Genomic DNA, 26903 nt, shown 5'->3' on the forward strand with positions numbered 1-26903 from the left:
CCCTTCCCAGCGCGCGCCGCCGCCGCCGCCCGGGCCGCGCCACCTTCCGGCCCCCGGCGGCCCCGCCTCCTCTCCCGACTTCCTTCCCCCGGGCGCTGCGGGGACGGCGGCGGCGGCGGCGGCGGCGGGGACGAGCGCCGGCCTGCAGGTCGGGGACCGGGCCCGAGGATGGGCGGGGACGGCCGTGCGAGGTCGCCGCCCGCGTGCCACGTGGCGCGGCCCGAGCGCTGGGCGCGGCGGTGCGGGGCGCCCGGCTCGCGGCCCGGGACTTGGGAGCGGCGAGCCCCGAGGATGCTCCCCTCCCGGTTAAAGCTGCTGCTGGGCAGACTGTGCGGGGCCGGGAGTGCTCGGGAAACTCGGCGGCGGACCCCGCGGCCTCCAGGAGGCTTCCTCCCCCGGTAAAGCCGAGGGAGGTGGTTCTGGGCGTCTGAAAAGAGCAGTCACTTCGGAGGCCCACGTGTGGGGTGGGGATGCGCGGTTTCCTCCCGGGATCGGAATCGACGGGTGTGGGCGGCGCCTGGGTTCTCTCCGGGTCGGTGACTAGATGCATCTCCCTGGACTAGTCCCTTTTCTGTTTCTGCAGCTGGGTTTGGGGGCTCCAGTGCCCGTTAAACCAAACCTACGGTGGAGTCATAAGTTCCTTTACCTCCTCGCCTTCCCCTCCCCACCTTCTGTGGAGTAGCCACTTATCTGGCGCCCTGAGCGATTATGAATGCTGACCCTTAAGCTCGGTGGTAAACAGTCCCATCCCACATCGCTTCGTCTTCAGAGAGCTAACAGCCTCTCAGAATTTGGGCAACAGAATCAGTGGGGAGTCGCGGTTCGCAGTGCGGACTCGGTCACCACATCCCAGCCCTCGGCCCTGCAGCCCTGCAGCCCTGTACAATAGCTTCAGCTTCAGGTTTAGAGCCTGAAGCCGGCGTTTTGGGAAATCCTCACTTCCTTTGCCCAGTTACCTACGTCTTCTCAGGACTTCTCGGTGATCTCCGCCCTGTTCTTGTGTAGTCTTCCTTCTTTGCCCTTTGTCCGCTTCTTGAGAGGACCCCCTGAGTGGAAGCTTCAGGCCGCATCATGGGCTCTCCCTGTTGTAGAGACAGCTTGCATCTACCAGAGAGTGAAGCCCATGTTACTCAGACCTCATCTGAGCAATAGCACTTGACACTTTTCATACTTTGTCCTCATTTGATTCAGTGCTCAGAGTTCGTAACTTCCATCCCTCTGGGGAAGCTAAGGGGAAATCAGTTATTTGGTTGATGTCAGAGCTGGGACAGCTCCAAGTGGAATCCCACTGGCATGGATAATCTGTGTGGTTTACCGGGAGTTACCTAAGTTTTCCGTCTCTAAGGTGGGATGTGACTGCCTACCTCAGGCAGAGCATGTAGGTCACCTGCAGCAGTGTCTGAAATGTTTTAGGGGATCCGTAAGTGTTCTCTTTCCCCCTCCCGCTTGTGCTGGCCCCATTTTATCAGGGTGAGAGGTCAAGGACTGAGAACAAATTGTATGGCAGGCATTTGTGGTAACTTTAAAAAAATCCTATGAGAAAGCAGTACGTAGATATAGTATTTGGGAATGTGAAGCTATACATGCCGAATCCAGACTTCAGAAATAGGAACTGAATTTTTAAATGTTTTTCTTAAGGCCAGAGCCTGGCTAGGGGCCATGTTCTATGATTTCGGATTGATAGATGTTCCTGGAATTGTCTGAGTTTGAGATCCATGGTTTCATGTGGTTGGGTTGAATTGGAAAGCAGATTTACCAAAATGCTTGTCTCAACTGCTGTTGGTTCTTTTCCTTCTAGACCCAACATGAGTGAAGTGTCCTGGAGAAAACGTGATGACTATTTGCAGTGGCCTGAGTATTTCATGGCGGTGGCCTTCCTATCGGCACAGAGAAGCAAAGATCCAAATTCGCAGGTAAGTGAGTTTTATGGGAGTGTTTAGACACTCACAGACACAGAGATACCTGCAAATGAGCCAGTTACAAAGGGAGAGACTCAGTGTATACCCGTCCACTTACATAGGCTACTCAATCTGCTGTGTTTTGTGCGCCTTCGTACATGCTTTCATTTTCCTGTGTGAGAGAGTCAATTGTCACAAGCCATTGTTCACCACCTCTTGTACCCCCTCAGGGGCCACGGGTGCACTTTCTTCGGCTTGTGGGAGCTGCCACAGAAAGAGGGGAGGGAGACAGCTCTTCGCACTTGCAGAAGCCGCACGCCTGTTTAGGCGGTCTGCAGGCCTCTCATTTCATTTCCTGCCCCCTCACTGGCAGACCAGCCACTTGCAGTCACCAGGCCTTGGGCGTATTTCCCTGTAGGTTGGAGCCTGCATCGTGAATGCAGAAAACAAGATTGTCGGGATTGGGTACAATGGAATGCCAAATGGGTGCAGCGATGACCTGTTGCCTTGGAGGAGGACAGCGGAGAATAAGCTGGATACTAAATACCCTTACGGTAGGGCGTGTTTTCTGTTCCTTTCTGCTTTAGTGGCATAGCCTCTGTGAGTGCTTGAATAAGATAGTTGGTCAGAAAGTGTCATCTCCCTTTTCAGTCATCAACAGCTGAAAAGAAAAAAAAAATCCTATTCAACGACCCCAGTTTCCACCCCCATCCCTTAAGTTCCAAGGAGAGCCAATGGATGGAAACATGGTGGTGGTCACGCTGCCTGGCCCTGAGGTCCTGGGCTCTGTGGCCTGCAGTGGGGCTGATGTGTTTCACTGGTGGCCTGCCAGGCTGTCCAATGCCAGAGAGTTGATGGCGGGCTTCCTGCAAAGGGCCACAGCCCTGGCGGAGGTAGCTGAGGAATGTGCATGGTGACTCTGCAGCTTGTTTCTTGGCTGCATGGAAGCGGAACCGGCTAAGCAAGTACTGGCCAGGGCTTTCTCTGATGAGAAGCAGGGTTCCTTCAGCCCCTCCTCCCACTGAGGGAATCTGGCTTAAGCTCGTCTCTGGGAAGCAGGGGACACTGTGAGCTGGACATCGGGAGGATGATGCGGTAGGCTCATTCTGTTCCAGGGGCCTCTGCAGTCCCAGCGTGGACCCAGGTCAGACCACAAACCAGAAGTGTGGAACTGAAAGTCCTGGCCATCTCCGGTTTTCATCTTTAAATTAGGGGAGGGTGCTTATAATTTCTTGCCTATCTGAGCCCCAATGAGAATCACTTCAGAGATCAAATGGGAGGGACAAGCCACAGCTTCCCTTTTTCTTTTATTCCCTGGAGAACACGCAGCTGATGCCATAAAAGAGGCAAATTGGGCTGCCTATGCTGGTTGCTGATTTTTCATAAAGTTGGGACCTGTATTTACATCTGGAAATGAACAGACCAGCTCTGCTGGAAGTAAAGTAGATTAAGGCCGTCCAAATGGGAAAGGCTGTGCCTTCAGGAAACCGGGTTCAAGGCGGGATGTAAGACCTTTCTGCTTGTTGCCTCTTCCCTGGTGGGTTTTCCTTATGAAGACTTCCAAGTCTGCATTTAGCCTAATTTATATATTTTTACTAATGTTCCTGGACCTTAATCACGTTAAATAAGCCCCATAAATTTCTTTTTCAACTGCTTCAGGCCATCTGCTCCATTTTTGAAAGAAAAAAAAAAACGGTGCCTGGAGGTGGAGAAGGAATTGAGGAAGGAGAGCGGGAGACTTCAAAGCACTCGGGGTTTTCAGAGAATAAAACACAGTTTAGTGATTAAGGGGGTTTAGTAGGCAGATTAGTCCCTCTGACCTCACCCCTCGGAGGAGGAGGAAGAGCGGGATGCTGGTTGGCAGAGGGCAGAACCGACTGCTCAGCCTCAGCTGTGCAGCTGCGTGGAGCAAGTGAAACGAAACTTGTGCTAACGTGTTTTGGAAACTTTTTGTCATCCTGATTTTGACTCTTAAGCTTTCAGTGGTACGAAAGGAGGGAAATGATGAGTTGTTTGTAGGTGCATGCGACAGAAATTTTTCACAGTCCAGTTCACTGTCCCATCTCAGAATCGCAGAAGTGAGCAGGTTGGTTGGTGATGGTCTGTGTTGAAGTGTCTGACTGCCACCATGCTTATTTCACTGCGTCAAGACAGCAAAATATTGGTCCTTGGGGGAAACTCCGTGTGGAGCGTTTCTTAGGAGGGGTGGGTCTGTCCCACTGAGGCTGGTTGCAGAAAGATGCCAGTGGTTGGACCGGCGTAGACGGGTCCTCATTGGTCCCTGAGCTGCTCTCCCCACGGGATCTGTGCCTTCTTCCATCATTGTGAGCCGCAGGCAGATTAGTGGCAGTGACCTAGAAGCCAAAGGCTTGGCAGCAATTTGCAATCCCCCGGCTTCCCAGTGTTCTGGAAGCTCTCAAGGAGCTGGTTTTGTTTGTTCTGAGACCCTGCCTTTTGTCCAAGTTGGAGAGAGTAGCTTTCAGAGCTCCTTTCCAGAAAGAATAAAAACAAAAAAAAACCCCACGCAGGCGTTCGTCCAACTTCACTGATTGTTTCTTATTGAATGCTTGCTGAGTTTCAGGGCGCTGGTTGTCTGTCTGTGTTATTTTTCACTATCCATATGATACCTCTAGGTTTTCAAAGCTCTTTGCCCTGACTTATCAATTATTCATTTTACATGTAGCTATGTTAGAATGTAGACAATTTTCTTTCACGCGAGTTAACTTGTAATTTGATGTACCATAAAAGTCGCAGAAGGTATTAAATGGTTTTTAAAAGGCAGTTAGTATTACTACCGTCATAATACACATAAAGATGGGCTTTACGTCCGAATAACAGTGACTGGCTATAAACCGTACACTCCACCTTGTCTTTTCAAGGGATTTCGGGCTACAGAGAAATAAATATTTGGGTAGTCTTGGATGGAAGAGAAATGTTTAGTGATAATTGACTAAAATGCAGATTCTTTTTTTACTTCTGTTTTAAGACTTAAATGAATTTTAAAAAATAAGTGATAATGTCTTGAATTGGGTAGACTTAACCCTTTCTTTCCTCGCTGACATGAGTCGTGACATGAGACGTGACATGGCTGAGCTGCTTTCCCAGGCAGGATAGATTATGTATTAATCCCTGCAAAGGAGCTTTAGAGATTATCTAGAATTCTAGACCAATAATTTTCTAATTCTTTTGAGTATAGAGGGACCCTCTTAAACGTCACAAAAAACTTCCAGAACTCCTATAGAATGCTAGTTGAACTATTACTGTCTTTTTTTTTAAATTGAGGTATAATTGACATGTGACATGTTAGTTTTCGGTATACAACATAATGATTTGATATTTATATATATTATGAAATGATCGCCACAATAATTCCAGTTGACATCCGTTGTCGTACATAGTTACAAAAATACTTTTTTCTTTCTTTCTTTTTTTTTTTTTGTGGTTAGAATTTTTTTTTAATTTATTTTTTTATTAAGGTTATAAAAGTTAACATCTTTGTGAAATTACAGTTGTACATTATTATTAGTCATGTTGTAGTTACACCACTTCTCCCCTAGTGCCCTCCCCCCACCCACCTTTCCCCTGGCAACCACCAATCAGTTCTCTTTGTCCATACGTTAACTACCACCTATAAGTGGAGTCATACCAAGTTCGTCTTTCTCTGTCTGGCTTATTTCGCTCAACATAATACCCTCAAGGTCTATCCATGTTGTTGTGAATGGGATGACTTTGTCCTTTTTTATAGCTGAGTAATATTCCATTGTACATATATACCATATCTTCTTTATCCAATCATCAGTTGCTGGGCACTTAGTTTGGTTCCATGACTTGGCTATTGTGAATAATGCTGCAATGAAGATAGGGGTGCATAGAGCTTCTGAAATTGCTGATTTCAGCTTCTTAGGATAGATACCCAGTAGTGGGATGACTGGGTCATAAGGTATTTCTATTCTTAACTTTTTGAGGAATCTCCATACTGTTTTCCATAGTGGCTGCACCAGTTTGCATTCCCACCAACAGTGTATGAGGGTTCCCTTTTCTCCACAGCCTCTCCAACATTTGTCACTCTTGGTTTTGGATATTTTTGCCATTCTAACAGGTGTAAGGTGATATCTTAGTGTAGTTTTGATTTGCATTTCCCTGATGATTAGTGATGATGAGCACCTTTTCATGTGTCTATTGGCCATCCGTATATCTTCTTTGGAGAAATGTCTGTTCATGTCCCCTGCCCATTTTGTAATTGGGTTATTTGATTCAAAAATACTTTTTTCTTGTGATGAGAACTTTCCAGATCTTCTCTCTTAGCAACTTTCAAATATGCAATACAGTATTAATTAACTATAGTCAGGATACTGTAGATTACATCCCCATGACTTATTCATTTATAACTGGAAGTTTTACCTTTTGACCACCTTCACCCATTTCACCCACCTGCCACCTTCTGCCCCACCTCTGGCAACCATCAGTCTGTTGTCTGTATCTGTGAGCTTTGCATTAATCTAAACTTTATTAAACGGCATTCGTGTGTGCTTGGAAAGAGTGTACGCATGTGCTAGAGATGATATCTGCCCGGTCTGTGGCCCATGCTTGGACCCCTTGTAGAACTTCAGTGGTGCCTTGGGGTTCCCCACAGGGTCTAAGCCTACCTATTTCTTTCATAGATGAGGAAATGAAGGCCCGGAAATGGTAAGTAACTTGTATAACGCCACTTAGGCAGGGTGACGTCCCCTAATTCCAAGGTCAGTGCTCTTTGCTACCCCACTCTCTCTCTGGTGTAGGACACAGGAATTCAGCTTTTCTGAAATGTTTCTTAGATCGTAGCTCAGTGGCCCATCCTCTTCTCACTTTGCACTTGTGCACACGAAGGCTTAGAGGAAGTGACTCCCAGGTGGCTCGGCGTTGGTGCCTGCACTTGGCATTGGGCACAAAGCCATTTGCACATGGTTCCCTTTAACATTTCTCCGAAGGGGAGCCTGGGAATTGTGTAAGTTTGAGTTTACCAATAACATATACAGTTTAATTCTCCTTATTAAGTCTGTGAGTTTGGAAGTCATTAGTCCTGATTGACACTTTGTGCAAAGGAGGGAAACACAGAATACTTGTAACATAATAGGAAGCTGGAGCGTTTTCCGGGCTGTGTCTCTGGAGAGGCATCTTTAAAGGGTGTTTTTGTTCTTTCAGCCTTAGGATCAAAACTTCATGAAACTATTTGATTATAATGTAGTATTAATATGGAAAATGAGAATTCACCCTGCCAAAGAAACTGCTTTTTATCTCATCCTTTTCCTGAAAAATCTAAAAGAGAGTGTAATGTCAGTAACATTAAGTGGCAGGAAGAAGTCAGCATTATTATAGTGACACTTTTCACAGGAATGACAATTAAAAAACCAGGAAGCGGCAGATTTATCTAATTTACCATATAACAAAGCTTTGGAAGATTTTTATTTTTATGAGGGGGTGGTTGCTAAACCTCGGATGAAGTATTCAGCTGACATTTTTGGCTCCTTTCTTTCCGTGAAATTCATTAGAGTGAAGCACATTTAATCAAAATACCAATTTTATAAAATGGAGGTACAATACGCGTGGTAATTCAGATATCACTCTTTCCTTGGGTTTTTGTAACCAATTTTGATGGCTTGGTTTACAGATCAGAGAGTTGGAGTAGAATCAACTTAGTCATCCTTGAGAGCCATTGTTAAACTTCACATTTTAATGGTGCTCCCCAAGTTCATCAAACTTGCATGAGTTTTCCCGCCATGCTGTTTCCTGTTGGCCAAGGGATTTGTGGGTAAGCGTGCCTCTTTGCTTGGCCTCCTCTTCCATCCCCATCAGTCAAGAAGCCAGGATGACTTGGCCTGTTGCATCATACCTGCTCATCGTGGAAGGGACCATAGTCTTGATGTCCCAAGAATGAGTGGCAGCCAAACTCTAGATGCCTGGGGCAGAAATGGAGACGTGGGGCTCTTTCCAGAGTCGGTTCATATTTCTGCAGGAAAACTCTAAAAAGGATATAACGCTGAAGGGGAAATGCTGGACTTGATTAAGGCGAGAGTTCTGTGTGGCAACTTTAAATAGTTTTGCCAGTGTGTGGCACTGCCTCTTTAAATTTTATATTTAAATGTAATCTTTACTTTTCAGATTTAGCATATCGTTAAGCATGCATTGATGTCATTTTAGTGATTACTGAGCCATTTACCTTACCCCCTTGAACACTGACATTTTCCTGACTGCCATGCCTGTGATATATTTCTTTGGCATCCAAAAGGTTAGTCTTGAGAAGCTAATTTATCAAGAAGTTAGGAGACTGATCCTTCTTAAGCTGTGACTCCCACACAACTTGTAAGAGCTTCTTAGTAATTAAGATCAAATTTGTTCCTTCAGCCAGTTGAAATTGAATGCCCTCTGGTTTTGCCAGGCAGATCTGTGGATCTGATGATTTGCTGTTTCTCTTCCTGCAGAATTCTAATTTCGCGTACAGCTTCCTGCCATCCCTCCCCTGCCTGGCCATCTGGTAGTTGTGGCCTGACAGTGGGTCTCATTAAGGACTTTTGTACAAAAGAACTAATATAATCAGTGGAAAACCTTTGCACAAGTTTGCAGGAAAGAAATTAAGATAGATTGTTTTTATGAATCAAGGGGCAAACTCAGGTTCATTGTGTGGTGTTTTAAATAAATAAGGAGACCCAGTAGCTTATGTATGAAGCTCCCTTGAAAATTAACCAGCTTGATATAAGTGAGTTTCACTTTCAGGTATAATTGTTTATAAACAGTCTTCAGAAAAGAATAAATCATGATTTTTTTGGTTAACTTATTTGATTATTACTATATATATCTTAATGTATAGATTTTGCCTTAATTATTTTTGAAGAGCTAGAGATTACTATTTCACTATGAATATCTACAAAGGATGTATGATAACAAATAACTTCATGTTCTGAAGAGCAAATCTAGAAAAAGCTAAAATGCTCATCTATGGGATCACATCTATGCATGAAAATACACATTTTGTGTATTTTATAAAAAGTCAGTTTGCCTCATGGAAGTTTGTAATAAAGTTATAAAATAATTCAAGGTTAATGATTCCCAGGTTGATGACTAGACATGGGCTGAAATTTTTTTTTTTTTGTATTCTTCTCAAAAGAAAAGATTTATTGAGAAATTAATAGCCTCAATAACATTTCAGGGCCTCATTCAACCTACTTTAGATTGTGGTAAGTGTGTAAGCACATTAATTATCTGAATGCGAATGGACATTCCTAATGAGAAGTGTAACTTCTTTCATTCTTTAAGGTTGATGAGTCTTTGCTCGGACACTGGGTTACCATGCAGGGTGGTTACAGGGAGCAGCTGAAAATGAGGGACCTCATGGTCTTTGTTCTATTGATCTATTCTGTGTCATTTATGCTGATTTTGACTGATCTTCTCTGAAATTGGCCTGAATGACTAAGGTTTCATTTTATTTTATTTTGAGGAAGATTAGCCATGAGCTAACATCTGCCACCAATCCTTCTCTTTTTGCTGAGGAAGATTGGCCATGAGCTAACATCCCTGCCCATCTTCCTCTATTTCATATGTGGGACACCTGCCATAGCATGGCTTGATAAGCAGTGCATAGGTCCACACCTGGGATCCGAACTGGCAAACCCCAGGCCGCCAAAGCAGAGCATGCAAACTTAACTGCTATGCCACCAGGCTGGCCACTAAGGTTTTATTTTTTTTATTTTTTCTTCTGCTCCCAAAGCTCCCTGGTGCGTAGTTGTATATTCTAGTTGCAGGTCCTTCTAGTTCTGCTATGTGGGATGCTGCCTCAGCATGGCTTGATGAGTGGTGCTAGGTCCGTGCCCAGGATCCTGACTGGTGAAACCCTGGGCCATGGAAGCTGAGCACATGAACTTAACCGCTCAGCCACGGGGTCGGCCCGTAAGGTTTTATTTTACTTTGAGTTTCTTTTGTCAAGAATAGCTCTTTCATAAGCTTTGTTAATACTGTTATTAAAGTAGAATTTGTGTATATTGTTTGCTTCCAGAAATATTCAATAAACCTGGTTCCTAGAGATTTTGCATATATATATATTGCTTTTTACTTTTACTTCTTAGGACTTTTGTTTTATGCTTGGGTGGGACTGTACATTCCTTTAATATGCATATTGGCTAAGAAAAACCCCACAGTGCTTAAAACAACAATGATCAGATTCAAGTGACAGAATCCTGGACTGGCCAGCCACAGCCTGGTTCCAGGTGTGGGGTGTTTATACCAGTGATTGTAGGGTTGTTTGATATCTGACTTGACATTTATTTCTCCGTGTCTTTATGAAATAAATGATCACTGAGGACTCCTCCAGTTCTGTAATTCTAAGGAAAAATTAAACATTGTGGCTTTGATGGCCTTAGATTAGGGTGCTGATTCTAAAAGCATCCTGGGTGAAAGCTACAGAGCTGTCAAAAGCTGTTGGTGGCCGTGACACAGAGAGAATACGCATCTGTGCGTGTGGACAAATCAATCGAGAGAAACGGGCTTCATTCCCGCCCTCCTTCCAGCCCTTCAGATCTGCTCCAGTTCTAAGGTGAATGTGAACTGGATAGAGACGGTACGCACAAACAGGGGCAGTTGAAGAGTGCAAGTTAACCCACCAGTATGGGGATCAGAAGACATTGGATGACAAAAGATTGGAGGACAGCAATGAAGAAAAAGCTCCATGTCTAAGTACAAGAAAATATCTCAATAGGGGAGGCACACTTAGAACTCTTCAGAGACAAGAGGTTATTCTAAGACCAAATAGAAAGAAAGGACTTTAGACATCTTTTGGTGAAGTTCTCAATGTGACAATGTCCATTGAAGCGTGGATCCTTGCCTGGCATCGGGAAATCCCGTGATAAATGGAGAATATTGGGAAAACGAGGGAGTTAGGCTGTGAGAATGGCCCATGTTCCCTCTGCTCGCATTGTCGGGAGGGTAGGGACTAGCCAATTAGTGGAGGTATAAATTTTATCTCTGTGCTTCTTTCAAATGATAGATGCCATAGTAAATTTAAAATATTGAATATGATAACTGAGCATGAATTTTTTAATTCTGCAATTAAAAGACTTTGTTCAAAATGCCATTAATTTTGAGTTTAGGTGAAAAAGGGAAGCAGAATTCCTCATTGTCGTTTTCCCTTCTGCAAAGTGAGTTATAATTTTTTAGGAATTGGAATAAATACTAGTGAGTCATCTCTTCCTTTATCAGTTTGAGTTGTCTGTTGGTGATGGTGGAGTTCTCGAGTCATCTTACTTCCTTTTTAAAAATTACAACTAATTTTATAAAACATCACGTTTTTCAGAGTACGTTCACACGGAGTTGTTCATTTACTCAGCAAATACTTACAGGACGTCTATAATACGTGTTCTCTGCCAGGCAGTCTGCAGTGCTAAATAAAATATACATGGTCTCTATTTTCAAGGAGTTTGCAGACTAATAGTGTAGGAGGCAGACATCAGTGAAATAAACATATCATTGAATGTTCCTTTCTGAGGAAGTGACTTTGAAGCTGAGATCTGAAGGATTAGATGGGTCCCCACAGGTGGAGATGGGGTAGTCGGTGTCTGGGGGTGGGAAGAGCATCCCACTCGCTAGGGTGAAGGCCCTCAGGCTGGAAGGCACTTGGAGCATTGTGTGCAAAGGAAAGGATTTGGCCCAAGCTTAGTGGTGAAGGCTGGAGTAGTAAGGCGAGGTGGAGGGCCTCTGGGTAGGGAGTTTGGATTTAAAAGATTACATTGGTGTGTGGATTGGATTGTTCAGTTGCAAGAGTGGAAACAGGATACCAGCCATGAGGTAACTGCAGTAGACCGGGCTGAGGGGGCCGTAGAGGAGACAGGAGTGCGGGGGGTGGAGAGGACTGGGTGAATAGAGGGTACATTTTGGAGGCAGCATCAAGAGGCTGGGTGATATGAGGTGAGGGAGGGAGATCGACTCCTCCCAAACAGGTCCAGCCTGAGCACCCAGGTTTGGGGGAAGCTCGAGGACCATTTGGACCCCTGAAGTTGAATTGTCTGTAAGAGCTCCAGTGAAGGTGTCAGGTTGGGTATATGAGTGGTGGGAGAGGTCTAGGTTGGAGATGTCGCTATCGGCATGTTTGGCTTTTGGGTGACATCAGTGCCCTCAGAAGGGGTGAGGTGATGTAGGGAGAGTGTGCAAAGGCTGGACCCCGGCCTGATCCCCGAGAACTGCAACGTGTAGAGGTTGAGTGGAGGCCAAAAGGCCTGCAAAGAAGGCGCATGACATCAGGGAACACACACAGCGGGGTTTGAAGGAGGAGGGCGTGGTCAGCCACATCAAAGGCTGCTGGGAGATCTAAGAAGATTGAACAAGCTCCATGGGGTTTGGCAACATGGCGGTTGTTGTTGACGGTGGAGCCAGTTGAAGGAAGAACAGAAGGTGAGGAAGTGGGGACAGTATATAGATATGGTTTGGAGATGTTTGTGAAGAGAGCAGAACGATAGGGTGGTGGCTTGGAGGGGAGATGGGGCCAAGAGAAAGGCTTATATTGTTTGTACGAGGGGAGAATCTGTTTTTGCAGCAGACATTTGTTTGCTGATGCAAATAATCCAGTAGAGGGAGAGACTGATGAACCAGAAAGGGGGAAGAGGCGAGGTCTGTGAGGATGTGAGAGGGGATGGCCTCCCAAGCACATTGATTAGGAGCAAGAGGAGGGACTCTGAGTGGGGGTGCAGGGCGGGCGGGTGACAGCTGGCACAAAGGTTTGTGGAGTTGCAGGTGGGGATGTGTACAACTGCAGCATCTCAGTAAAGCATGAGGCAAGGTTGTCAGCTGAAAGAGGGTGGCGAGGAGCGTGAGCAGGCTTCGACACTGGGGAGGAAGGAAGAACAGATCGAGTGGCATGGGAATGGCCAACTGGAGAAATGGCTAGGAATCTAGGGCAGTGTCAGGGGCTCGTGGCTCATCTCAGAATCCTGCTTTGGGTCAGTTGAGCCCCGTTTTCTGTACACTGAAACAGGATCAGTGAGTTGCCTGGAGCGTGCCTGGTAGAGCCGGAATTAATTAGAACACACATCCGACTCCTGTTTCAGTGCTCAGTGCTCAGTCCCAGTTTACCCTTTAAAATCAGCTATTGACGCAAGAGGGAAGCTTTGAAGTTTTATAGTGTCTTATTTGCATGACAAAGCTGTCAAACCGTGATTCATGTTCTGTTTCTATTCGTGTTTTTTTGGTGCCTTTTAGGCATCAAACATGTATTTCACATGAACAGTAGGAATAGAGCTGGCCATGGCTCACCCATCGATGAAATGCAGGATTTCCACATCCTCCTCCTTCTGACCTGATTGTGTGCCCTGAGCACACAGGGAAGCAGTGTAATTAGAGTTCTGGGGGCTTTATTATCAATAATGGAAACACCACAGTCAGAAATCTCTTTAGCCCTAAGCACTACCATTGGGGCTAAGTGGCTCCCCTGGGTGCGCGAGCTGCTGCCAGCAGCCTTAGCAAGAGGCAGCCAGGAAGGGGGCAGGGGACAGGGACCAGACTAGCAGAGAGAGAGAAAGAAGTGTCTGTTCTCCCAGTCCAGCTGAGCTGCACCTCCCAGGACTGCCTGGTCTCGGGTGGACGACCCCCGCAGGAGAGGTTAGGGAGCACAGTCATTTATCAGGGCCGTCTGTGCTGGCCTCGTCACAGATTTTAGTCTTTGAGACGGTTCTGGGAGGTAGGGATTTTTCTCTCCATTTCGCAGGCCAGGAGGCTGAGGCTTCATAGGTGTGGAAGGTCATAGAACCAGCAGGTGGGGGAGGCAGGAACAGGGAAAGGCAGAGCTGTGGGATGGCTCCAAGAAGCAGGTGCATCCGACAAGCCCAAAGGCATTGTCCCAGGAGTGGAGATGGGAAGTGAATGCTGCCTTGCTCCCTGGGGCCTGGGCCCTCGGCAGGTGGGGTGCCCTGGGAATCGGGGCTTCACCCAGAGCCTCGGGGATCTGACTTCCTTTTAAGTGAGCGGCTCGTCTCCTTCTTCCAGACCTGGCCGGAATGCCTTTCTGCTGTCTTGTTCTTCTGGAAGAGACTCCTCTCTGGGCGCAGGGTGGTAACAGCACAGGCGCCAGACATTTTCCAGGACAGGGCTGGGTTCCTCCACATTACCACTATGACCTGTTTTTAGTTCACGTGCAAACTTACACTGTAATGACAAACGTCTCTCCGCTGGAATTGGGTGTCCCTCGATACCAGAAGGTGGTGGGGCCCAGTTACTTTGTCTTCGGGATAGAAAGGCCACTAACTGTGCATGGGGTGGGCCGGGGGCAGTGGTGTTTGAATCTCAGCACATGGAGTGGAGTGGTTGGGGTGTGGTCAGGGGAGACAGAAGTGCTGTCATCTGTCCCCTGTCCTGGCTCCCGACTCCCCCAGGTCTTCATCACAGCGAGGACCAGCAAGGGCTGAGGCTGTCTGTTCTCAGAAAACAAGCCCAGTTCTGACTGTTGGTGACAATGGCTTCATTTGCAGAGTTCTTTCTAGTTCACAGTGCTTTTTCCTACCGTTTTCCTCGCGCGCTCTTCATTGTAACCCTGTGAGATAGGGAGAGAGCTATTATTATTCCTGTCTGTAGGGGAGAGAGGCTGGGACGGGAACCTTTGTGTTGGCAGATCCCAGGGTGTAGACCCCCTTTGTTCTGAAAAGCCGTTTGGAATCCAAATACGTTTTTCTCCAGAAATAATATTGCCTGCAGGTCCCGTTCCCCATCTCCCTGCAAACGGTGCATAACCTCTCGTTTCCTGGATTTGGGCAACCCTTCCCTTCTCCCGTGGCCCTGCTCCTGCAGCGCTGGTAGCCTGTGCTCGGGGCTCTGGTTGTTTCTGTGTGTGGGGGTCTCCTGCCAGGCAGGGCGTGAGCTCCGAGGGGACTGGACTTCCGCTCCTGCGCCCCATATCACCCTCTGTGAGCCCTCTGCCTGGGCCCGACAGGGTTGGGAGCCAGAACTTCCCTCTGTACATCCATGGGAAACGTCTACAGTTTAGCATCATCTTCTCTCCCCGCTCCAGCCCCAGACAAAGTGATGCTTCTCTGGCCAGGATCACAGCTCTGTGTGAGGAGCCATGAGAGTGCAGTAGGCTTTGGAGGACTCCAGCAATTGTCCTGGAGGAGGACCATGGGCAGGAGCTCTGGGGCAGAGCAGCTGGGAGCAGAGGCTGCGAAGGGCGGGCATGGTTGGCCGGGCCTGTCGGGTGGGGACTGTCTTAGAGAATGATGCACCTGTTTGTTTCTAGGTTGGTTCTCCCTCTCCCCTCCCCCACCTTTATCTCACATCCTTTGACAACTCTCATAATGAGTCGAGTTGCTACTTTATAGATAGATGAGCTAGAGGAGTAAGGTTGTTTGGGGCTAAATTCTAGCAATGTTTGCTTTGGATTTGGGGGAAAGCCATAAGAATGAGCATTTTATAACCTTTGGGGGGTGCTGGGGGTGGCGGTAGGTTGGGGGCGGCTTGGATTTAGAGGCAACTCTGTTGTTAAATTATTGACTTGAAGGACAGGTACTTTGGAGGCTGGCAGTGATATATGAGGCCCTGTCAGGGTATCTTTCAGTAATTAAGAAATAAGTCGTTGAAATTCCGTTTTAGCTCCAGAAGCAGTGAACAGTTCTCTAAAGGGATCTGTTAGGACTGTGTATGTGCCCCACCCCTCAGTGGAAGTGGCCACCAGGCGTCTGTGGGGCATCGAGCACAGGGGAGGGGGTGCCTGGTGCTCCGAGAGAGAGATGTGCCCAGATTGAGTGACTGATACCTATAGGATCCCAGGGGCAAAAAATGCTTAGACCCTAATTTGAAGAAGTAATGACAAAAAGCTTTGTCATCAGAATAGAAGTGGAATAGCTTGTAAAAATTAATGCTGAGTTATTTTTTAAAAAGCACAGATTGGGGGCCAGCTCCATGGCCTAGTGGTTTAAGTTTGGCGCACTCCTCTCTGGCAGCCTGGGTTCGGTTCCCGGGCACGGACCTGTACCGCTTGTCGGCAGCCATGCTGTGGCAGCAACCCATGTACAAAATAGAAGAAGACTGGCACAGACGTTAGCTCAGGGTGAATCTTCCAAGGCAGGGGAGAAAAAAAAGAAAGCACAGGTCAACCTTGGACTCCGGTACCCCCTTTCATGTCAATTATTAATTGCAGGGCAAAGCTTCCCACCTTTTCATTCCAGAAAGCCATGAGCAGACACTTCTTGGCTCTTGAGTCATGAGCAGACGCTTCTTGGCTCTTGAGTCCTGACCCTCTGTCTTGTCAGTGAGCCGAACTGACTGTGTGTGGCCACACAGCCCAAGAACCTTCTCAGTCATCAATCGGGGGTAGAGAAGCGTTGGCAGTGTTGGCAGCCTGGACAGTGTTGGCAGGAGTTGGTGCAGGTCTGGGCTAAGCGGCAACAGGTGGTTTGCATCGGCCCTCTAACTCGACCCTGACAGAGCGGCCACACCAGGCTGCCCACTGTTCGGGTCAGCCTTGGCAGAATCTCGCTCAGGCAGGAGGAAGTCATTTTCTTCAAATAAAATCTTACACTGCTAAAAATGAGGAATTTCAAACAATCTGGGGAGTTCTTTTAACTGGAATAGAAACTTAGTTTTCCTGACTCCACATTTTATCATCATGTCCTCCTGATAGCACGTGAGGATCAGCTGAGGGTAGAGTCACCCTATTTCTGCTAAATTATTTCTGCAGCCATTAGATTTTGTGTAGCGTTATTCAGACCTATTTAAGTAACCTTAATACTACTGCCGTCTAAAATAGACATGGTATTGGTCTTACATCAAATGAGGTGAGAGTCTATAAAATGTTGAATGTCTTAAACCTAACCGAGGATGGAGTATATCCTGTTAATTTGTCAAACTTCTAGAGAACCGCCTACCTGAGACAGTGGGGATTAATCAAGCCCTTGTGAGGGGGAATTTGAAAAATACAGTTTTCTAATTAGACAATCTCTTCTCAGTGGTCCAAGGTTAATGCAGTTCTGAATTCTGACAGTTCGTAATAGAAAGGGAAAAAAAAAAAAACAACCCCACAGCATATGAATTGTCTTATAATTACCTGAAGCAGAGGTTCTCCTTCTGGCGATCAAGAACTTTATAAGCATTAATCTGGTATTTTCAGCATTTGATTCTTTTCCTTTTAAACAATGTCGAGAATAATTGAAGGGTTTTGTGTTGCTCTTTATGCTTATCAGATATACTTGTAGTATTTGGAGATTTCTTTTGCTTATTGCTTAGCCATAGATGAGTAATTCTAGGTAGATAGTTGGAAAATTTGTCTTTTTTTTTTTGATAAGTTAGCTATCTTGTGAATACTTCCTAGACACGGTGTATCTTTGGAATACGTGGTCTTTATTCCTACTATGACTATAAAAACTCTGCTCATCTCAGTGGTGTAGTGGTTAAGTTCATGCGCTCCGCTTTGGCAGCCCAGGGTTCGCAGGTTCGGATCCCAGGTGCAGACCTAGCACCACTTGTCAAGCCATGCTGTGGTGGCAACCCACACACAATAGAGAAGATTGGCACAGATGTTGTTAGCTCAGCGACAATCTTCCTCAAGCAAAAAGAGGAAGATTGGCAACAGATATTAGCTCAGGGCCAATCTTCCTCACACACACAAGAAACAAAACTGCTCATCTGGATCACTCACAGAACCACCCCTCCTTGGTTGGTTTTAGCACTTGTATGTTTGTAGCTCTTGCTATGGGTATTCCTAGGCAACAGAATAAAAATGCTACCACTAGAAAAAGAGAAATTCATTCTTTAATTTATTGCTGTCACATATCTGTGGAATGTTTATCATAGTGAGAAGAGTTACAGAGAAGCCTCAGACCACCCAAAGAAAAGATATGAGGAACAGATGGGACATTTGGGTTAGAAATGTGGATTTCAGGGTTTTACAAACAGATCCGCTGAGAATGTATGAATTCTTAAAGTCAGTGACTACAGGAGACAAAGAGTAGGATTGAACCTTGGGAAATGCCCAGAAAGGCGATAAAAAGACCCACAGAAAACTAGAAGGAGACCCCAAAGAGTCTGTGATCCTGATGGGGTTTAGAGCGGAGAGTAGTCACTAGTCAAGGGCCGGGAGAGCAGCGAATCCAGAGACAGCGACCAGAGAGAGACTTTGCGTTTAGGGGAGATGAGGCCATCCAGCATGTGTGGCAGCTGGCTCTGAGCAGCTCACCAGAGCAAATTGTGCATCTCTTCCCAACCCCGTGTTGTGTTGGGAGCTTGAAATTGGCCATATGGTGCGTATTTACACCATAGAAATTGGCAGATGCTGCAAATCAGGGCTTTTTTTTTTTTTTTTAAATAGTTGGTTGTAAACATTTACTATCATTTTACAGAGGCCAACAGGTTTGCATAGAGTAGTGTTTCTCAAACTTTTTACATAGTGACCCAGCAAACATAGTTTACACCTGAAAGAGTTTTTAGGAACAGTACTTAATCTTGCCATGTGGGAGGCATTCTGAGCTCTTCCCTTCTCTTTTCATCCATTTCATTAAAAAGGAAAAAAATGCTGCTTGTAACTCACTAAACTGATTTCAAGACCCACAGTTTGAAAAGTGTTGTTTTAGAGAAAACTAGAGGTTATATATGCATTACAAAGTCAAGAGATGATTATTTAAAAAAATGAATTCGAGTAGCAGTTCTAGACAGGACAATTTCATCTTGAAAGGAAGAAGAAAAGAGACCAAAAAGCTGAAAAGTTGGCCTCTTCAGAATGGGGAATAAGTATGCATGTGTAAAGGAGAAGAGAAATGGGGGCCAGCTCAGTGGCATCGTGGTTAAGTTCATGCACTCCGCTTTGGCGGCCAGGGGTTCATGTGTCTGAATCCTGGGCGGGGACCTACACACCACTCATCAAGCCATGCTGTGTTGTTGTCCCACAAACAAAATAAAGGAAGATTGACACAGATGTTAGCTCAGGGCCAATCTTCCTCACAAAAAAAAAAAAAAAAAAGGAGAAGAGAAATGGAGTAGAGGGAAGCCAGCGAGTGCTATCAGAGAGTGAGAGCCGGGGCTGAGAGATGGGCCTTGTCTTTGGAGATAGAGAAGACTCCTGGTCTGTTGTGGAGAGCCTGTCTTAATGAAGATCAGCCTTTCTAGAGGATGGAGGAACGAAACTGGACACATGAGGAAAAAGCTAAAAATCTTGGTATTTTAAAAATTGCTTTTATTTAGTTCGTTGGAAATGCATTTTCAGAGCCAGTGTTACTCCTGCAGCCAGAAAGAGCACGTATGCATGCGCTTGTCAAGGGCCACACAGCTTTAGGTGGCAAAACTGGGCCTTGAACTGTGGTGCTGATTCTTGTTAGAAAGCTTTCTCCACACTTGCCCACCAGGTGGGGAACACAAGGGGAAGACACTCGGCCTTGTGGTTGGGCTCGCCGGGCCCCGGAGCAAGCCCGTCACCGGCCAGGCCTGCTCGCCCCTGAGTGCTCTTGGTGGCCTGAAGCAGATTCCGCAGGTCCCTGTGATTTGATCAGTGTAGACGGCCAGTCCAGGTGAAGAAGCCCCCAGACTCCGCTCTGAGTGACCGATGTTAAACACAGCGAGTGGACGGTCGTCACGGTAGTCTGCCCAGTTTCCTCTTTGAGGACAGTGTAGGGGTCTAGGCCTGAGGGGAAGCAGAGGGTCAGAGCCACAGAGGCTGGAGATCGTGCGTCTCAGAGGCCAGTGCCAGGCCAGAAACGTGAAGCCTTGCGGACTTTGGGATCTGCACAGACAGCGCGTGGGGAGTTACAGGTGGGAGGGCCCGGGCTGAGGTGTCAGGTGCGTCCCTGGGGTGGGGTTTCTCCCCTGAACCCCCTGGGTGCAGGCTCAGGAAGCCAGTCTTAATCAGACCATGTTTGGTGGCCAAGGGGGCTCTGGGCGAGGCTGGAGAAGGCGTTTGTGGTGTCTGAAGTTGAAGGGGTGCAGGGGGAGCAGGAGAGGTCGAGTGAAGATGGAACGCTTGAGTTTTGTTTCTGTCGCTGTCTGGTTTTGAATTGGTGGGATCGGGGACCGTGAACTGCTCCTTCTAAATAGTCTCGTGTGCCTGGCACTCGCCCTTCTTACTGCCCAGTACCTCTCATCTTTCTCTAACAAGCTTTGTATTTTTCATCTTGCGATTTTGTACTTAAGAGAAAGGAAGTCTCTTTACAATCCTGTGTGTTATTTCTATAAACCACTCTTTATACGGGGATGTCAGATGCTGCCCAAGAGAATCTGTTTCATATGGTAATTTTCATTAATGAGCCCAGACATGTAAGGTTAAATTTTGCCCCAAACTGCCTTGGATGAATTAGAGGAAGATAGTTACAGTCAATATGACAATGTTTAGAGATTCGAAAGAGGGCAATATAATAGGCGTTCCTAACAGATTCAGAAACTCTGTAGTTCTGAATATTAATACCAACACCAGCAAAAAATATTTATTAGATGGGAAAGCATATTTTTGGTATTTGAATTTGAGAGGACTTTCTGTATGTCCCAACGTCGCCATCAATAATTGGAGTCTGCATTTCCTCCTTTATTCGTTCGATAAATATTTAACACGCATCGTGTTTATGGCATCGCATTAGACTCTGAGGGAGTTACAAAGAACCTAGGAGACTGGCCTCTGCCCTCAAGAGGAAAATAAAAGAAACAATTACATCTAATTGTTTTTAACACCGAGCAGTGTTAATCCCAGCTTGGGAACGTCCTGGTCACCAGGGAAGGTGACTACTTGCCACTAAGCGTGAGTGAGTAAGCAAGAGCCTTTCTCTTCTCTTCCCTCATCCTCCCACCCCCTCGGGGTTTATGGGCCAGTGGCTCAGGTCCCTCTGTGGCCAGTGGGGATTATTCTCTGATGGCTGTGATCTGGTTATAAACGCAGCTTTTTTTAGTCTTCAGATTTTCTTATAATGGCAGACTGTTCATTCCACACACAAGTGAGACCTCCTACGTCATGGTATTCCTAAACTGAAGTGAGCACTCCCAGCGTTTCCTGGGAGGGCCTGAGGTCAACTGTCTGCCTGCAGCATTGCAGAGCTGCTGTGGGACACAGGCGCACATAGACAGCTGCAATTCCCCCTGAAAACTGGAGGCCTGGGCACGAAGCGGGACCAGGGTCTGTATCCTGTCTGAGCTAGAGCATGCATTCAGTAAAGGGTCATTGGCTGAGTACGTCACAGCTAAAACGTGCGAGAGCCATGGGTCCAGGCCTCTTTTCAATTAAGGCCCAACACTCCTGGAAGAAGATGTTAAGTGTGGAAGGTTGGTGGGTGGGAAAGGGTAGGGGAGACCCTTGAAAGCCCCCAGATTTATAATTCCAGGAGTTTTGTATGATTTGGACCACTGCCAGATAGTCATTCATTAATCCGTTCAACAAACATTTATTTTAGCACTTGTGTGCATAGCATGTGTTAAGCCCCCTTGGGATGCCAGAGGATTCTGTAAGGCATAGTTCCCTAAAGCTGTCTGCTCGGTACAATCAGGCGGGAATTTCTTTAAAAGTCCAAAACCCAGGCCACGCCCCAGACCATCACAGTCTCCAGATGTGGTGGTTTGGAAGCTCCCCGGGGGATCCCAACATGCAGACAAGTTTCTGAATCACTGCCACAAGGAGATTATGATGCACTTTTAGAGAATGCCCCCAGAAAATTAAACAGCGATATAAGATGGTGGTGCAGCGACCTCACAAGGCAGGTAGGGATTCCAAACTCAGAGCTGTGAGGACTACCCGCTTTCTGGAGAGGAGGTGCGCCCTGTGGCTTAGGTGGGGGGACACCTAGCTAAACGGCCTGGGAAGATGGGCGGGCTCTGACAGGTGCAGGAGAGGAGAGAGGATGCTCCCTTTAATCTTGAATTCAGGCGAGTCTGGGGCTGACCTTGGACCCCGTTTGGGGATCGTTGGTGTAGAGTAAGAACTTGACTTTCTCATTGCCATCCACCGGCTGAATATTTTTCTAATAAAAGACAAGCTGCTGATTCCCCGCTGGCGTTTTTCGAGTGGATGCCGGCTGAGAACCATGCGGTGGAGCAGATCCCTCGGGACAGAAATGCTCGGCTTCACTTCTTGATTCTCTTGCTCTTAAAATTGCTCCCTGCCCTCATAACGGCCACAGCAAATATTCCTGCGTGTGCATATCAACGCACAAATGAGCCATTTTATGTGGGCAGTTCCTTCCCCCAGGGTCTTGTGGAGCCGTGAGCTATGGCTCCGCTCAGGGTGGGTGACGGCACTTGACCTCGGCCCCTCCTGGTGGCTCTGGGTGCTTACAGATCGAGGGCTGCTGCCATGAACGGTTTTGCGGCTAATTGCCAACCTGTCATACGCCGTGGCCCTCATTTGATATTCTCTGTATTTTCCATTTCTAATCAAACTTCTTTTAATTGAGTCTATGATATGTTATTTCAGAGGGGCGAATGGCATGCTTCAACACTGTTAGTAAATTCCTCATGAGCTGCAATCTAAATTTTTCTTTTCTTTCTCTTTCCAACCCACAGTGTGCCATGCCGAGCTCAATGCCATTATGAACAAAAACTCGGCCGACGTGAAGGGCTGTACCATGTACGTCGCCTTGTTCCCGTGCAATGAGTGTGCTAAGCTCATCATCCAGGCAGGTAGGAACCCGCCGCTTCCATTTGTCACATTTGCGTTGCTGCCTGTTGTCAGGAGCTCGTTGCCGTCGCGTTTGATCTTCACGTGCCTTGTTTAGATCTAACTTAATTGCACCATCAACTTTGCAAGATAGTCCCCGTGTTTTGTTTTTGAATGGTGCCAGGTATTCTCTGACTAATTGCATCCTCTGTGATTCTTAGCATGTTTTTAATTTAGTTTGCAACTTCTTAAACTGCAAGCTGCCAAAAAAAACACCACCGGCATTGCATATAATTACTGTCAATTGACTATTCTCTGACATATTGTGCATAGATTAGGGGGGAGGGAGAGAAATGAACTTCTGTCAGAAACAAGGTCAGCTGGGAGTCTGTATATGAAATTTTAATTTGTCTCTAATATATGGTAGATATCTGAGGACCTAAACGTATCTTTGCATATAAATTGTCGTGAGACTCAAACGGTAGTACTCTAAGTTTTTCTTACATGACGGTTCGTATATAAATCTACACCATTGTATTCTGAATATTTCACCTTTTTCAAACTGTCACGTCTAAGATTCAGCTACATTTTAACGCCATAAAACTCCCGGCTTGAGATTTCAAGATTTATCGTGTTAGCCAGATGTGTGGTGTAAAGCAGCTGCCCCTGGATCTCTGAGCAGAAGGGGTCTGGTGGTATTGAATCAAAGGCCTCTGTCAGGGAATGTCGTGGGCTCCCTCACTGCTGGTGCCCAATCCTTCAGGAGTTTTCCTGTGCATAGAGGTGGCAGCAGGCATGTGGGAAGAGCAGTGTGTCCTGCGAGGCCAGCTTCCTGTGGTCCCTTCAGAGGCTGGTGGAGGGGCAGAGTGGGGCGTCGAGGGCCCTCCAGATTCTTGGCTCTCAGGCTAGTACTGCCTGGTGAGGCAGGAGAAGAAAACAGATCTGCTCTCCGTGGAGCTGGCTTGAATTGGTCTGCAGAGCCGTTCTTGGAAGCACGGGGTGGACTGATCTCTGATGGGTTTTTTTGAGGAAGATTAGCCTGAGCTAACATCTGCCGCCAATCTTCCTCTTTTTGCTGAGGAAGACTGGCCCTGAGCTAACATCCACGCCCATCTGCCTCTACTTTATATGTGGGATGCCTGCCACAGCGTGGCTTGATGAGCGGTGCCGTGTCCCGACCCGGGATCTGAACCAGTGAACCCTGATCCACCGAAGCGGAACATGTGAACTTAACTGCTGCGCCACCGGCCAGCCCCCTGATCTCTGATTTTGCCAGCACTCTCCATGCCCCCCATTAGCCTTTTGAGTTAAGAGTCGTTGCCTAGTGAATCAAGAATATTTGATTCCCTGCAGTAAAGAAAATTTGCTAATCGGATCAAGGCTTGACTGCTTGACGTATTTCCACTTTGCATTTGTTAAAAAAAAAAGATCCCTGAAGACTGGAGGGCAGATTAAATAGAACCCCTCCTTGTTGTATTCGAAAGCAGCGGATATGTATTTCCGTAACTGGACACTGTGTGCACGCACACTGGGAAAAGGTGATTAATCATGAACAGTACCAGGGCCCCGTCTGCTTCTGCGTGTCTGTGGCAGTACTCTGTGCTCATGTAGTAATAGGGCTTCTTCTGTTGTTGCCTTTTAAGGTATCAAAGAAGTTATTTTCATGTCTGATAAATACCATGATAGCGATGAGGCAACCGCTGCCAGGCTCTTGTTTGATATGGCTGGGGTTACCTTCAGGTAAGTCGGAAGAACTGGGAAGGGGAAGGCGGTATGAAGGGCTGATGAAGAAACATCCTCGACCTTGTCTGATGTTTCATTTCTCCTTGTGATGCCTGACTTCCACACTTGGAAGCATCTTTTTAAATGTGATGGGCTAACGATCTGAAGATTATTTTAGGGGTAGATTTTTAAGAGCAGTGACAGAAGCATCTGAAGACAGTCTGTCTAATGATTGCACTTTAATGTTAGTAGCTTTCCACGGCTTGGACTAATTATTCTAGTAGCAAGAAATTTTTAAAATTCACACGTTTTATAATGTTAACATTGAACCTTTGTAAATTTTGCAAATGTAACCACTCTGGCATAGATAATTTAGGATGAAAGTAACCTGCCAGGTTGAAACACCAGGAATGCTTTCTACAGCAATGTTTTAAATTGAGATTTGAAGTCACTTAGATTTTTATGATTATCTTTGATAGGCAAAGATTGGGAGGTGTGTTTTCCTTGCAAGTGAGTTCACCCAGCTTTGATTCATGGTGGAAACTTCTTTTGAGACTGAAAGCTTTGAAAGCAGGTCCTTCGTGATATTTGTGGTCAGCAGCGAGGTTCTTATAAGCAGTAACATACCTATCTCCTATTCATCATTAGGGATGTAGGTTGTATGTAATGAATCTCTCAAACTTTTGTACCTTATGAGACTTTAAACCCAAATTACCTACATCATAATAATTAGATATTTACTATTTACTGATTTTTAAAGAATATGTTTAGTCCTCAAATATTTTCTTTTTAACTGTTTTAGAAGGCAGCTTAATAAGTAAAAAAATATATAGTGGGTTTATTGTACTTCTGTGTTTTTAGAAGACAATTTTAAAAATTACTCCTCGCTAAAGCTAGCTGTTTTTTTGCTACGTAATGTACAAGAGGCAAGAGAAAATTTACTCTTCTTTGCTTTAGAGCGATTTCCAAGTTGGCTGCAGAAATTTCCTAGAAAAGAAGATCAGTCTGGTGGGAAAACTAGTAATCGGATGTGGTGTTGTGCAGCTAACTTGTTAGAAACCCTCTGACTCCCCGATAATTCATGAACTCAGCCAGCTGGAGAACGTACGAACAAGCCACCCCACACATCTGTTTTCGTCTTAGTCTTTTCTGGCCCATGTGTCTCTCGGTATGGTGCCCTCTAATTGACTTTTATGGAGATAAAATACAAGTGAATACTGGGAAATTTTTTCCTCCCCCTGGAAAATGTAGGTTAAGCCAAAGTAAACAAATTGCTTTCACTACTCCTTGGATAATATCTTTATATGTTTTGTTTCTTATGTTTAGGAAATTCACACCAAAGTGCAGCAAGATTGTCATTGACTTTGATTCAATTAACAGCAGACCGACTCAGAAGCCTCAGTGAGTTACATCTCATTAAATCTCCAGAAGATTGGGATTATCCTGTGCTAAAAAGCTGCTAAAGCCTTTCGTCTCGCAGTTACACATAACTTTTTAATAGCCCGTGCCGCAGAGCTAGACATCTGAAGAGTATAAAATAGCCTCCGAATCTTCCTGACTGTCTCCCCTGTCACATGGAATCTGCGTCTGTTTAAAACTGTTGATTTAGAGTTTAAAATAAACGAGCCTGCCGATGGCCTGTCGCAGGGGGCTGGAGTGGGGTCCTCCTGCTCCATCCCCTGGTTTGCTGGGATTCTCGTGGCTCTGCAGAAGGGCGCAGATATCTGTTGTCCGCTGCATCTCAGAGCTGCTCTTCACTGTTACATGTGTTGGCAGGACAAATTAATAATTGTTGTCTTCCTAGCGAGAGGAACAGACACACTGATGTGAACATCTGGCCCAAATGAAGCATAGTAGTAGTGCCCTTGGGGGGAAAAAAAAGGACCCACAGGACAATAGCGTGAAACTATTTGCTTTAAAGAGTTGAGGGAAACCCTCACCCGCCCACCCAAAAAACCAGATAGGATGGCTCATCTGTCTGGACAGATGATGAGCATAACTGAATCCCAGATGCTTTCTCTGCTTCTGCTGTCCTGCTGCCCACAGGTGGTTGTCCCTCTGGGGGTGGGGAACCCCTCTTGTTTTTGCTTCTTGTTTTGGGTTTGCTGGTCACACAGAGCTCTTAGATTAGTTTATCTGAATAATGAGTTGTTCCCAGAGGAGACAGCCTGTCTCCCCTTGTCTCCCCCAAGACCATGCCCTGCTGTGGCTGCAACGGGGGTAGTCTGGCTGGGAGGGGCGGGGCATCACCTGCCTCCACCACGTGAAAGTGTGGAAGTGTGTTGCCATGCTCCTCCACACGCCAACACGGTTCATTTCCAAGGCTGCTCCACAACCACAGACTAAATGAATTCCTGTCTATAAATGAAATGAGAGGAAATTCAGCCCACCTCGAGGTGGGTTATTCCAGATCTGTCCATGATGGGAGCTCACTCGTGCTCCTGGCCATGCCTTCATTGACGCATGTCACCTCCCTAATCACTGTGATTTGGGGAATGTGTGGCTGTGCACCTTGCCTTTATTCTCATTGAATTTTTATTAAACATGCTCAGTACCTTTGTTGAGAAAATGGTTTCTTTACCCTAAAGATTATTACCGTTTTAAAGTGCTCTTATATTTTCATGAGTTTTTATTTTGTCTCTGAGGTTTTGTACTCCATATTCTAAGACATTTTGTAATTTGGCTCCTTACCAGTATTATTAAAATCTTATTAAAATCCA

At 46.2% G+C, this 26903-nt stretch overlaps 1 protein-coding gene across 2 annotated transcripts; it reads left to right on the forward strand.

The window, feature by feature from the left end:
* DCTD (dCMP deaminase) lies at positions 1–26903 on the forward strand. Of its 2 annotated transcripts, none has more exons than XM_001492330.5 (6): positions 1–148; positions 1799–1913; positions 2317–2452; positions 22368–22484; positions 24105–24201; positions 25510–26903. In XM_001492330.5, the coding sequence occupies exons 2-6, from the start codon at positions 1806–1808 to the stop codon at positions 25586–25588; spliced, it is 537 nt and encodes a 178-aa protein (XP_001492380.1). In that variant the 5' UTR covers positions 1–148; positions 1799–1805; the 3' UTR covers positions 25589–26903. The 2 variants fall into 2 exon arrangements, with proteins under 2 accessions (XP_001492380.1, XP_005606465.3); XM_005606408.4 differs by having other exon boundaries at positions 114–398.

This window comes from Equus caballus, chromosome 27 (genome assembly GCF_041296265.1).
Source record: "Equus caballus isolate H_3958 breed thoroughbred chromosome 27, TB-T2T, whole genome shotgun sequence".
Lineage (NCBI taxonomy): Eukaryota > Metazoa > Chordata > Mammalia > Perissodactyla > Equidae > Equus > Equus caballus.

Bases quoted from the DNA above. Each gene is read 5' to 3' on its own strand.
- DCTD (XM_005606408.4), top strand. From the start codon at position 169: ATGGGCGGGGACGGCCGTGCGAGGTCGCCGCCCGCGTGCCACGTGGCG. The intron at 1,914-2,316 runs GTAAGTGAGTTT...ATTTCCCTGTAG, and splicing joins GCAAAGATCCAAATTCGCAG to GTTGGAGCCTGCATCGTGAA. The intron at 24,202-25,509 runs GTAAGTCGGAAG...TCTTATGTTTAG, and splicing joins ATGGCTGGGGTTACCTTCAG to GAAATTCACACCAAAGTGCA.